Source organism: Papilio machaon, chromosome 29, assembly GCF_912999745.1.
Source record: "Papilio machaon chromosome 29, ilPapMach1.1, whole genome shotgun sequence".
NCBI lineage: Eukaryota > Metazoa > Arthropoda > Insecta > Lepidoptera > Papilionidae > Papilio > Papilio machaon.
In genome coordinates, this window is record NC_060014.1 from 1,626,811 (window position 1) to 1,640,757 (window position 13,947).

General features: G+C 33.6%; 1 protein-coding gene across 1 annotated transcript; it reads left to right on the plus strand.

Annotated features, from left to right (window-relative positions):
• The first annotated feature begins 744 nt into the window (after positions 1-744).
• Positions 745-13,491, plus strand: LOC106718609 (zinc finger protein 737-like). The gene is made up of 15 exons (XM_045685302.1): positions 745-890; positions 1,336-1,525; positions 1,634-1,657; positions 3,279-3,371; positions 3,696-3,824; positions 4,587-5,102; positions 6,456-6,586; positions 7,703-7,777; positions 8,297-8,435; positions 8,806-8,912; positions 9,647-9,791; positions 10,027-10,158; positions 10,953-11,153; positions 12,335-12,478; positions 13,214-13,491. The coding sequence occupies exons 1-15, from the start codon at positions 817-819 to the stop codon at positions 13,343-13,345; spliced, it is 2,232 nt and encodes a 743-aa protein (XP_045541258.1). The 5' UTR covers positions 745-816; the 3' UTR covers positions 13,346-13,491.
• Positions 13,492-13,947: the final 456 nt, after the last annotated feature.

Consider the following 13,947-nt stretch of genomic DNA (forward strand, 5'->3'; position numbering starts at 1 on the left):
GTATGGAGTATGACTTGACTTGACATATTAGCCAAAGAGTTTTTCCGGCACCTTTATTTCTCTATGCTATGCCAAAGAGTATGTATTCATATTGGCTCAACGCTTAACACGACTGAATATGTATCTTTAAGCCATGGCTACATATTTTTGCCGTTATTGTTTGAAACTTTAGGCCCAAGGAGGGATGATGAAAAAGTTTTTCGATTGTATTTCATCTCGCCTCGTAGAACGCACTGGTGACCAGAGGGCTGGAGCATATTTTGGCCAGCGGTTAAGCCTGGCTTTACAGCGGGGTAAGGTCGCCAGCATTTAAGGCAGTCTCCCTAAGGACAGCAGCCTAAATGAGAATCTATTTTATATTTAAACTGTTCTTCTTTACTTTTTATGGCTAGCCTAGCTATTTTTAAATTTATTGTTTTAGTACAAAGTATTTGTATATCAATGTTATGTAAATAAAGAGACATTAATCACTGAACGCAACACAACATTGGCTTGTAAGATTTTTCAAGCACATAGCAGACATAGCACCTGAGACGAAATGTTGTACTGCTTATTGTACAAGCGAGAGAACTTTATGCTATTTTTATCGCGAGTGAGCGATACAGCTATATAAATCTTCTGTCCCTTAATGCATATTATACGCCTAAATGTAGTAGCTCATGCCTTCAAGTGATAACTGAATAGAAGATAACTTTTATGATGACTTTTCTGAGGCCCGTTAGAAGTTAGTCGGGCAATACTAGGTAAAGAGAAAAAATGACGGAATAAGTCGTATCAATTTTAAAGTGGTTTTGTAATATTTAAAACGGAATAAAAATGCGCTGTTGTGCTCCGAATTGTAAAAATGATTCAAGACAATTGTCTAAATCTCAGGGAATAACCTTTCATGTGTAAGTTTATTTAAAATTTTACGTTGCAGTTTTTCCATACCAGTAACGTAAAATCCGGTATTTATTGTTTATTTCATTTGTATTTAAAAACTATGAATAATATGTTAAAACTACTAAATAAACAATATACTTATACCAAAGTAAAAATAAAACTAGATAATGTAAAAAAATCGACCCCAAATCGCAGCGCACGCAGGGTAAGGTGCCCAAGAGGCTGGCGGCATTTCCCCGTTGAATTGTTTATTTACAAGAAAAACATTGTTTTGACTGCCGTCTCCGTTTATATACTGTAGTGCAAGAGATTTGGTTGTTTGTAGTTGCAAAGCAAGTAAGGCCTAATAACACTCTCTAGTACCTACATATTTCTTTTTATTATATTTTTGGCTCACTGGTAACCTCAGATAAACATGCTAACAATTATTATACATTTGATACATAATTTCAGATTCCCCATGGAACAGTCTCTTCGTACATCCTGGCTAAAAGCCCTAGGTAAAGAATCCTGGGAAGCGAAAGAAAGAAGTGCAGTTTGCTCAGAGCATTTCAATTGTGATGACATGTATGAAACTAAGAATGGGTTACGTAAGATCAAACCAGGAGCTGTGCCAGTGATGAAGGTTTGTTTACATTCATCTGTTGTTATCCCACATTATATATAAACTATGTAACTTTTCACACAATCCATCTCTTCCTAGGCCTACCCCTACTTGCAAATATTTACATATTCATATTTAAATTTCTAGTTTATTGGAACGAAGTTCCTTATGGCGCGTTGTGAAAGGGGGCTAGACTGAAAAAATTCTTACGAAAAGTTGTCACGACACTTTTTGCTATAGTAATTATTAACGACGAATGAGCGCTACTTCACCATGGCAACGACGTGACAATATATAACGAAAATTCATAGAAATAAAATGTACTTCTTGTGAAGACTTAAGTTTTTTATTCATAGAATAAACATTGGTTCCTTCACTAATTAATCGAAAGGAACTTCGTTCCATCCGGGTGTCCCTTGACATCTCTCAAGTTTTATTTTATTCAATTTTAAGCAATTTCTCTCAACTAGGGTTGGCAACAGGCAGGCGGCCTGAAAATTAAGCCAAAACTTTAAGGTTTATAAAATCTTGTGTGCCAACACCATGTGAGTGGGAAAAGATCAGGAAGATAATTCATATTTAAAGTTCTCTTGTTATTCCGTGAATCTGATCTTACCCACTACCCACAAACAATTTCAATAACAATTCAACTAGTGACCCACCATGGCCATAATAGACATAAGGTGGCATAAGAGCAAGCTGCCTGTATTCCCTTAAATAGCAGTAATCACAGCCCATATCTGCATATGGAGTAGTCTATCCAATGTTTTTAAACAGTTGTTTTGGCATTGAAAACACTTTAGTAATGTTGTTTTTTTTTTACAGGAAATATCTGATGAAGAAATCCAGAATTTAATGGTAAGTTATTGATTGAATTTTAATTATTTTGTATAACATTTTAACCTGGATAAGCAGAGTCCAAGGGATGATAATAGAGATTTCTTTCTAATAGTTGATTCTCATCCAGGTTAAACTATATTTAATGAGATTATCCAGTGACTATCTTACTAATATTATAATCTAGCTTTTACCCGCGACTCCGTCCGCGCGGAATAAAAAAAAAAAAATGCACACAAGATTAAAAAAGTTCCTATGTCTGTCTCCTAGTTCTAAGCTACCTCCCCATCAATTTTTAGCTAAATCAGTCAGACCGATCTTGAGTTATAAATAGTGTTACTAACACCACTTTCTTTTATATATATATAACTAGCTTTTACCCGTGACTCCCTCCGCGCGGAATAAAAAAATAGAAAACGGGGTAAAAATTATCCTATGTCTGTTTCCTGGTTCTAAGCTACCTGCCCAACAATTTTCAGTCAAATCGATTCAGCCGTTCTTGAGTTATAAATGGTGTAACTAACACAACTTTCTTTTATATATATAGATGCGAATGTTTAGATGGATGTTTGTTTGAAGGTATCTCCGGAACGACTTAAAGAATTTTGATTAAATTTGTCACAGATTTAGAACATAATCTGGAAGAACACATAGGCTAGTAATTAAGTTTTTTTTTTAAATTTCGCGCAGACGAAGTCACTGGTAACAGCTATTTTTATATTTATGTTCATAAATTGTAATGACAAAAATTATTTTACTAGCTGTAGCCCGCAACTCTGTACTTGCGGGATTAAAAATAAACAAGTATCCTATGTGTTCTGTTAGACTATGTTCTATGTCTGTGACAAATTTCATCAAGATCTGTTGAGTCGTTATGGAGATAATTTCAAACAAACATATATCTAAACATTCTCATTTATAATATTAGTAAGGTTAATGTTATATTTATTTATAGGTATGTAGAATATGTCTGGCAACAGATAGAAAATTATATTCAATACGAAAATATAAGTTGGATCAGGCATTTGAACATTTGACTGGACTGAATGTAAGTAAAGAATATCCTTCTGATAATTAAAAATAGCGTCAGTGACTCAGCGGTTAAGCACTTGACTTGTAATCAGCAGGTCCTGAATTCGAATCCCTTCATGTATCAATGTGTTTTTTGGATTTTCAATTACATATGTCATATGATCATTAACCTGCACATATCTGAGAAGAAATTCAATGATATGTGTGAAGTCAACTCGCACTTGACTGTGGTTGACTATGTCCTAGTCACCACTAACTTGGGGTAGACTCCGAGACCCTCAGTGGTGACTATATTGATGATGATGAATTAAGAAATAACCTTATATATAAATATTCACAGATAATGGATAATTTACCGCAGCATTTGTGTTTAGAATGTGCACATAGATTACTTACCTGTCACAATTTTAGACGAAAAAGTTTACGATCTCACGAAATTATGATGGAAATAATCAATAAGCAAGAAATGGTGAGTACATAATTACATACTACCTGTTGGTTCTGACTTATTGGCGCGGAATTTAAAAAAAAACTAGACCTAAATATAGCCTATCTTACTCAGTGATAAATGTAGCTTTCTAATGGTAAAAGATACATATTTTTAAATTCGTCCAGTAGTTTTTGAGTTTATTTGTTACACACAAACATACAAATTTTACCTCTTTATACACTAGGTGTCGCCCGTGACTCCGTCCGCGCAGCTTTAAAAAAACGTGATAAGTAGCCTATGTTTCGCTTCCTATGAGTCCCCTCTTCCGCCAAATCCAGTTTCCTTCCCATCCTTTTCTAATAAGAAAAGCGTAGGAAGGGAAAGAGGACTAAAAGTAGATCTCCAGCACACACACTTATTATAGGAAATGCGGAATTCCTTCAACTTGACGCCTATCTTCTGTGTGATCGTGGTATTTCACTGATCGAGGCCAATTCGTGCACCCAACAAATATTGTTGTTGGAGGATCTACCACTGTCTAATCTATTGTTCACTTACTCCTTTACATATTCTACAATAGAAATATATTTCAACTAGCTGTTGCCCGCGACTCTGTCTGCGCGGAATTAAACAAAAACATAATGAGTACCCTATGTGTTCTTCCATACTATCTTCTGCACCTATTCCACATTTCATTAATGTCCGTTGAACATTCCGGAGATACCTTGAAACAAACATCCATCTAAACATTCTCATTTAAATTAGTAAGATGTCTTATATTTATTTAATAAAACATTTCAGATAACATTACAAAGCATACAAATTATAAATAGAGAATGTAATAACTTGGAAACGAATCTCACAATAAAGTATAACAATCCAGATCATTATGATCTTTACATAGAACATAAAGAAGATACAGAGGAAGAAAAAATAACAGAAGAAATAACAGATATAGAAGTAAAGAATGAAGTATTCTTAGATGAAACTAGTTTATCCGTTAAAGAAGAGAATTATTCTTCTGATGATAGTCTCCCTTTAGAAAGGAGAAGAACTAAGAAGAAAGAAGTTAAGAAAAAGAAAAGAAAAGATCCGAATGAACCAAAGATTGATAGAAGAAGGAAACCCTTTCTTAATGATGATTTGAATGAAACTCTATTTACTATAACAGATTTATCTTTCGATGAACAGAAAGCAGAGATAGAGAAGAGAAGAGATTCTTCAAATTATAAAAACTCTGTATTCAAATGTACTGCTTGTTTTAAAGGATTTTTAGATGAAGATGCTTATAATAGTCATATGACTAGACATACTGATGTAAGTTTTATTTTGCTTAATAGACTATGTTTTCTTCCAGACTATGTTCTACATCTGCGACAAATTTCATCAAGATCTGTTGAGTCGTCCCGGAGATATCTTCATTATTTTATTTTATTTTATTTATTTAACTCCACTTATGATATTTACAATATAATCTTATTTTACTTTGGGTTCTTAAACTGGTAGGTTTGTAAGAACCCTGCACATTCTCTAGAGTTGGGTAGTTTACAATATTTTTTGTTTACATAGTACGAATACGTCTTACACATTGTGGTTTTAGTAACTGTGGACTTGAGCCAAGACAATGAAATATAATAATATTTATATATTTTTTCTAACGTTGTATTCAAATATTCATATATTTATTACGTACGGAGTATATACATACATACATACATACTTTATTATATTGTTATAAATTTAAGTTAGTTAATTTGTCAATAAAAAAAGTCTTTAATTTTGATCATACAAACATACATATAAACATTCGCATTAATAATATTAGTAAGGTTTATTTCGACTAAGGGTTGTTTAGTGATTATTATTTCTTGTACTAAATATACACTAAGTGATCCCCTTAAAGACTTATACTTATTCTAAATACCGTAGTTTTTATTTTAATATTACATTTTTCATATTAGAGAATTTATGAAACTAAAATTATTAAATATTTATAATATAAGATGATAAAAAAAATATTTTTCCTTTAAATTATTATTATACGAATTGTTACCTCTAACAATACAAAATTTCATTGTATATAGCACATACATCTCTATCTAACAAACTGATATTTATATATATATATATATATATATATGTTCTCTTGTAACACATTAATCTTTAGTAGTGGACAGATAATTCAAATGAAATTGATCTATCGATCAGCTCACGGTTCAATTTATCTGAAACCGTGAACCGACTCATCTCAATTTACGTATATACCTGCGAGTCACTAGACAGTAAATTGTGAGCCGTGAGCTGCCAATTTAGTTTTTGGACCGCAGCTCAACGTTTCAAGTTTATGATCTGAAATTTTGATTCAGTTCACAGCTGATTGAAATCTTATCTTTAGCTATTCTGTCCTTCTCTAGTACACTCATTTTAATATACATCTGTCCTCTGACAAACACTTACCTTATCCAATGCTGTTTATATCTGTCCTTGTCTTACACACTAATAAATATATATCTATCCTCCTCTAATACACTCATTTTAATATACATCTGTCCTCTGACAAACACTTACCTTATCCAATGCTGTTTATATCTGTCCTTGTCTTACACACTAATAAATATATATCTATCCTCCTCTAATACACTCATTTTTATATATCTATCCTTTTTACAGCAATGTGGTGAATACGAATGTGAGATTTGTAAAACGCATTTCAAACATCCGCATGCTTTACGTAAGCATGTCACTGCGCATCACACACAAAGGTTCAGCTGTAACCAGTGTCCATATGTAACTACACATCGGTGAGTTAATTACACTATTTTCATCATCAGCTCACTATACATCCACATTAAAGGTCTCACAGTCTACACTAAGTTAGGGGTGACTATGTCATAGTCAACCACGCATGCCAAGTGCGGGTTGACTGCACACATATCATTGAATTTCTTCTCAGATATTTACATCACAATGTTTTCCTTCATTTTTCTGTACTCATAAAGAGGGAAGATTTGTTTGTATTGAATAGGCTACTAAACTGAACTGATATGAAAAATTATTTCACTGTTTGAAAGTTACACTGTCTCCGAGTGACATTAGTGAATAAGGTAGACTCTTAGCGTAGATTTCATACTAAAAATACACTAAGAGACAACTTAACACCTCTAAATGTTCGACAAATAAGGTGTCATTCGATTGTTATTCTTCTACTGAGTGTCATAACGTATATTACATAAATCTATCTATATATATAGTCAGAAAGTCGTGTTAGTTACACTATTTATAACTCAAGAACGGCTGAATCGATTTGACTGAAAATTGATGGGCAGGTAGCTTAGAACCAGGAAAAGGACATAGGATAATTTTTACCCCGTTTTCTATTTTTTTTTCCGCGCGGATGGAGTCGCGGGTGAAAGCTAGTATAAAATAAATAGAGTGGGCGTAGAAAATAAAATTCTAAATTAATGAAAAACGTGTTCTAATTTCACTTGACATAACTTTTTTTTACTTCACTAAATTATTTTTTCGAATATATTCTTAAACAAGAACATAAATAATGTATATTCAGTTTTTTTTAGTTTAAACTGAAAAATCTTTGTTTTAACCCGTAATAGATAGATGGCGCTATCTCAGTCTCTAGAACCTTATTCATTTGGGTTGTTTTTTTTAATCAAAACTAGCTTTTACCCGCGACTTCGTCCGCGCGGAATAAAAAAAATGCACACAAGATAAAAAAGTTCCTATGTCCGTCTCCTAGTTCTAAGCTACCTCCCCATCAATTTTCAGCTAAATCAGTTTGACCTATCTTGAGTTATAAATAGTGAAACTAACACGACTTTCTTTTATATATAAAGATATAAGATTAGGTTTTTATATAGAAATTCAATTAAAATATTTATTTTATATTTTTTATATGTCAGTCAGACGGCGCGACTGCACGAGAGATGGCACAAGGGAACTAAATACCAATGTCCGCATTGTCAAGAGGAATTCCTGTAAGTTAATTTCTGTTTATTACTTCTTTTTGTTAGAGTAACTTTGTTTTAAATACATAAGCAAGAAACCTTTAATATAATAATAAGCGAGAAACTCCATATTAGTGTAAAATATCTCACGGTCTCTTGGAATCTCGCTTATGCTGTTTCTGGTGTTATTTATATTCAGAATAACTAAGTTATAGGCAAATGAGGAATTCTGAATCAGTGAGCGGCACTAACTTCTCAGTTGGTTCTGACAGAATATATAAAACCTATTTAGATATTAAAAATGACATGACAGGGGGTCGCTAGTGAGATGTCATTACTAATATTATAAATGCGAATGTTTGGATGGATGGATGTTTGTTTCAATGTATCTCCGGAACGTCTCAACAGATCTTGATGAAATTTGTCACATATGTAGAACATAGTCTGGAAGAATACATAGGTTATTTATTAAGTCTTTTTTTCTAATTCCTCGCAGACGGAGTCGCTAGCAAAAGTTAGTTTAGCTAATTATTTGATGAATATTTTCAGTAAATTTACTACATACATGGGTCATATACGTATAAAACATCCATCTGACTTTGTATGTGAACTCTGCGGATATTCTTTCGTCAGTGAGAAAGGGATAGAACTACACAAGAAGTTGAAACATCGACTCGAGAGTGACAAGGTAAGATATACTTTTGTATTGACTTATTGGAACGAAGTTCCTTACCGCGCGTTGTGAAAGGGGGCTAGACGGAAAAAATTCTTAGGAAAAGTTGTCACGACACTTTTTGCTATAGTAAGTATGTTAACGACGAATGAGCGCTACTTCACCATGGCAACGACGTGACAATATATAACGAAAATTCATAGAAATAAAATGTACTTCTTGTGAAGACTTAAGTTTTTTATTCATAGAATAAACATTGGTTCCTTCACTAATTAATAGAAAGGAACTTCGTTTCATCCGGGTGTCCCAACACACCTCTCAAGTTTTTTTTTTACTTTTTTTAGTTTTTCCAGGTAATATTGTTGTTTATAAATTTTTATTCTAGGTGCCAGATGATGTACCATTTTGTGAATCTTGCAATGTGAGGTTTATCTCACAGGAAGCGTACAGAAGACATCTGATGGTCTCCGCAAAACATAGTACTGGTGATAAGTGAGTTTTTTTTTAATTTGCTGTTATGACCTTTTGAACGTTTTTTTAATCGTGGGCAAATTCACAAAATTGTTTGTATTTTCTTAATAAGTATTTAAAACAATTTATTTTTTTAAATACTAGTAGATTTTTTAGTATTACTAATAATTCTTTAAAATTCATGTAAGTTTGAAAATGTTGTATATGGATATGGATTATGATGGTAATTGAAGGGTAGGTTTCGAACCCAAGACTGCTAGATCAGTAGTTTGTACTCTTAACCATCAGGTTCTTGACATTCAATCAAATTAATTTAAAAAATTTAATGCGCAAATACAATTGAATCTAGATAAGCGAGAGTCTAAGAGACCACGATTTTTCTCGCTTATAAAGGTTTCTCTCTAACCCGAGTTTCTCGCTTGTAAAGGTTTCTCTCTAACCCGAGTTTCTCGCTTGTAAAGGTTTCTCTCTAACCCGAGTTTCTCGCTTGTAAAGGTTTCTCTCTAACCCGAGTTTCTCGCTTGTAAAGGTTTCTCTCTAATCCGAGTTTCTCGCTTGTAAAGGTTTCTCTCTAATCCGAGTTTCTCGCTTGTAAAGGTTTCTCTCTAACCCGAGTTTCTCGCTTGTAAAGGTTTCTCTCTAATCCGAGTTTCTCGCTTATCCAAGTTCGGCAAAGTTTGTTTATCAACTTATGTAATTGGATTTATATTTTTTATTATTTTTTCTTTCTACTTACAAATGAAGAAATCTTTCAGGGATACAAATGATCCTAAACCGAAGAAAGGTAGAAAGCCTAGAGAAGTGAAAGAGAGAGAAATAAGAGATAGCAGAGAACAGAATGAGAGGAAGATGTATCCTAGTCAGATGAGGAAAGTGGAAGGTCCAATACCCTGCGAACAGGTAAGATAAAGAAAAAATAAACTTTGTAAAATTTTTTCCTTTTTACCCACAGCTTATGAAATCAACTTGTTAATTTGACATGTTTCGAAACATGTTTCGGCTCTCAAGTCAAAAATTTACTAATTCAGTGTTGTTATAACAAAAATTAAAAAATTGATCTTTAATTAAACATTTAAAAAAAGTCTGTCTAGCTTATTTTTTTTTTGTCCTAATTTGTGAAATATTTAATATGTAGTGTGGTCTACAACTAGAAGACTCTCGTGCCTATCACGGTCACTTTAGACGGATGCATCCAGACAAGAATCGAACCAACTACCCGTCTATGAAGTCACCTTGTATGTGTGAGTTGTGTGGGAGAATGTTCCAGGTATGTACATACATACATACATACATGCATACTTTTAATTTTCACAATTAGTGTACAATTACATTGATGTAATTCTTGTTAATTTTATTTATATTAAGGTAAAGTTTGTCTGGAAGTCTGGGAGAACATAGGTTACTTATTGTTTCTTTTTAAAACCGTGCAAACGAAGTCGCGGACGACAGCTAATTAGTAATAATGTTACATATCGCATAATTAGCTGTCTGTTCTTCCAGACTATGTTCTACATCTATGCCAAATTCTATCTAGATCCGCTGAAACATTCCAGAGATACCTTTTAACAAACATACATCCATCTGTGGCCTGCGATCCGCGCGGAATTAAAAAAACTTTATAAGTTGCTTATGTGTTCTTCCTGATTATGTTTTAGATCTGTGACAAATTTCTTTTTAGATCTGTGAAAAAAATTGAGATAAATTCAAACAAACATCCATCTAAACTAGGAATTCCCAAAGTATTTTGTACAAGTGACCCCTTTTTCCAAAATGAACTGTTAGCTCAGACCCCCAAAGCCAAATTACCTATTTTTAAGATCCAACCCCCTTATTCATAATGGGACTACTTTGGGAATCCCTAATCTAAACATTCACATCTATATATATAAAAGAAAGTTGTGTTAGTTACGCCATTTATAACTCAAGAACGGCTGAATCGATTTGACTGAAAATTGGTGAGCAGGTAGCTTAGAATCAGGAATAGGACATAGGATTATAATATTAAGTAACATTAAGATTCCTTAAAAAGGTTTATCTTTAATTTGTAATACAATATTTCAGAGTTACGCTCTATTAAAAGACCATCGTTGGGTTCATACTGGTGAGAGACCGTTCTCATGTGAGTCGTGCGGCAAAGCTTTCCGCATGCGACAGCGACTGGTCGCACACAGACGTGTTCATGCGCCTCGCAGAGATACATACGTGTGTGCACTCTGCGGGAAACACTTCTCCACTCACAGCAACAGACAGCGGCACATGTTTGTGAGTCATTCACTCACTCAGATCACTCATTCACACACAACACTTCAACATTCACTCATACTCATGTTTATATAGTTCCACTATTGCCACAGCCACACATTTTAGTACAGACTGACTTGTAACTGAATAACTATAGTCATTACACAACGCTACAGTACTGATTTGATATCAATCTGCAAGTCATGTAAGCCATTCACTTGTAAAACTATACATCATTCACTCATACTCATATAGCTCTATTACTGCCACAGTAACACATTTTGTGACTCACTCACTCATTGAATCGCTTCAACATTCAATTACGCATGTAAAGATCTACAAGTCAATGCAATTTCAAACGGTATATGTTTGAAAGTCATTCATTCAACGCGATAATCATTCAGTTACAAAACGTTTCACTGCTGATTTTATAGTAATCTACAAGTCGCCTACACTCACTCATCCATCATCATCATCAGCTCACTAAACGTCCTTACTGAGGGTCTAAGAGCCTATCTTTAGTTAGAGATGACTATGTCATAGTCAACCACAGTCAAGTGCGGGTTGACTTCACACATATCATTGAATTTCTTCTCAGATATTTGCAGCATCACGATGTTTTCCTTCACTCATTCATCACTTTTAAAAATTCTAACTCCTGTTAGAAATTCAAGTCACTAACAGCAATCACGAAAGGCATAAATCTAAACCATTCACTCATTTACTCATACTAATAGCGGCATATGTTTGTGAGTCATACACTCAACGATTATTCATTCATTCACTAAATTTCCTTTCCTTTTAACATTTACTTACACATGTAAGGATTTGCAATTCACTGAATGTGATAGTCACTCATTCAAAACAACACTTCACCACTCCAGTATAGTACTTTACAAGACACTGACAGCAATCGCGAAAACATATTCATTCACTCATTTGTTCATGAAATCATTCACTCACTCCAAAATTCAACTTATAAAGCTCCCGATATTTTACCCGACTAACAAGAGGATATTTTTTATATATGTCAGTTTATTATTTAAATTAAGTCTTTTCCTTCTGTAGTCTAAACTACTGAACAGATCTTGACAAATAAGGTGTCATTCGATTGGTATTCTTCCAAAGAGTGTCATAAAGTACAGTCAGTTAGGATTTTTCTTTTTTTTTACTTTTTAAAGAATATTTAACTTTATTTCTAGATCCACACAGGCTTGAAACCGTTTGCTTGTGAGATGTGCGGCAAATGTTTCAAACACGCGAGTGAGAAACGCGCCCACGTCGCCTACGTACATCTAAAGAAGCCTTGGCCGAAGCGAGCTCGCAACAAACGTACAGACAGACAGGTATTGTCTTACATATTCTATATATAAAACAGATTTTCACTTACATTTTTATACTTACTTCATTTAGCTCTTTAATTTTATTTAAATTTAAATATATAAAAATATTACTAATCTTTATATTTATATGAAAAACTAGTTGTCACACGATTTCGTCCGTGCGGAATTAAAACACCTAAATAAATAGCCTATGTGTTCTTCCAGATTATGTCCTATGTATGTGTACAAATTTCATCAAGATCTGGTAGCTTAGAACCAGAAAACGGACATAGGATAATTTTTACCCCGTTTTCTATTTTTTTATTCCGCGCGGACGGAGTCGCGGGTAAAAGCTAGTATTAGTATAAATAAAAAAAAATAACCTAAACCATTAAAAATGCTAACCAAAAGACATTTCACACGGATAAAGTAACGGGCACAACTAGTTTTTATATATTTAGTTAACGAATCACAAATACATATCGACGCTGGAAAGCATAAACGCTGTAACCCTTGAAATCGTGAATATGTTTTTCACACGTTAATAATTTCAACCATTATCAAAGGATAATGATTTTATTATAGGTTAGCACAAACTACACAACATTGCTAAATACCGCATGCTTGTAGGCGTATCAGCTCACGAGTTATCATTTTTTGGCTCTCCTGTAAACTTCATACTTTCAGGGTTACAGCGTTTACGCTTTCCAACGTCGATATGTCATTTCATACTTTGTCTTTCTCTTACAATATCAACAGAATCAAATACAAAATCAGACGATGAGTGCGAACGAGATGGATATAGTTCAGCCAGTGTGGCCACATTGTGAACAGAAAGGGAATGATGTTAATTCCATTAATAAATCTATTTATTATAATATTAAAATATAAACTAGACATTTCTAATAATGCGATACAATATAATCTCACTAATCCGGCACTTCGATAGATCGGCACGTCCAATAATCCGGCACCTTCCGCCCACGCCTCCCTTTCCCTTTGCGCTTTGGTCGCACAGGTATAGAGGGGAAAGGGAGGCGTGGGTGGAAGGTGCCTGTGATTATTTCAAAACTAGTTAATTACATATATGTGCCTACATGTTGATTCAATTGTTCTATAAAACATTTCATACATTTATTCTCTTTATGAAATGCTTTATTTTATTTATTACCGATGACTTTTTCAGTATAACCCAGTAATCCGAACATTCCAATAATCCGGCACCCTCCGGGTTGTTAATAGTGTCGGATTAGTGAGATTACATTGAAATAGTATATTTAATTACGAGTGTGGAAAGTCTGTTATAGTGTTCAGATAAATGTCAACTGTACATTTCCGTACGTCTACTGAACTAATTTTAATACAGTTGCGAAAATATTAATAAATTTAATAGAATAATAACACAGTAAACTCAACTAATTTTTTTTGAAAATGACGTCATGAATTATCAGGCCGTGCATTATCAGGTCGTGCATTATCGTGGCTGTACATTA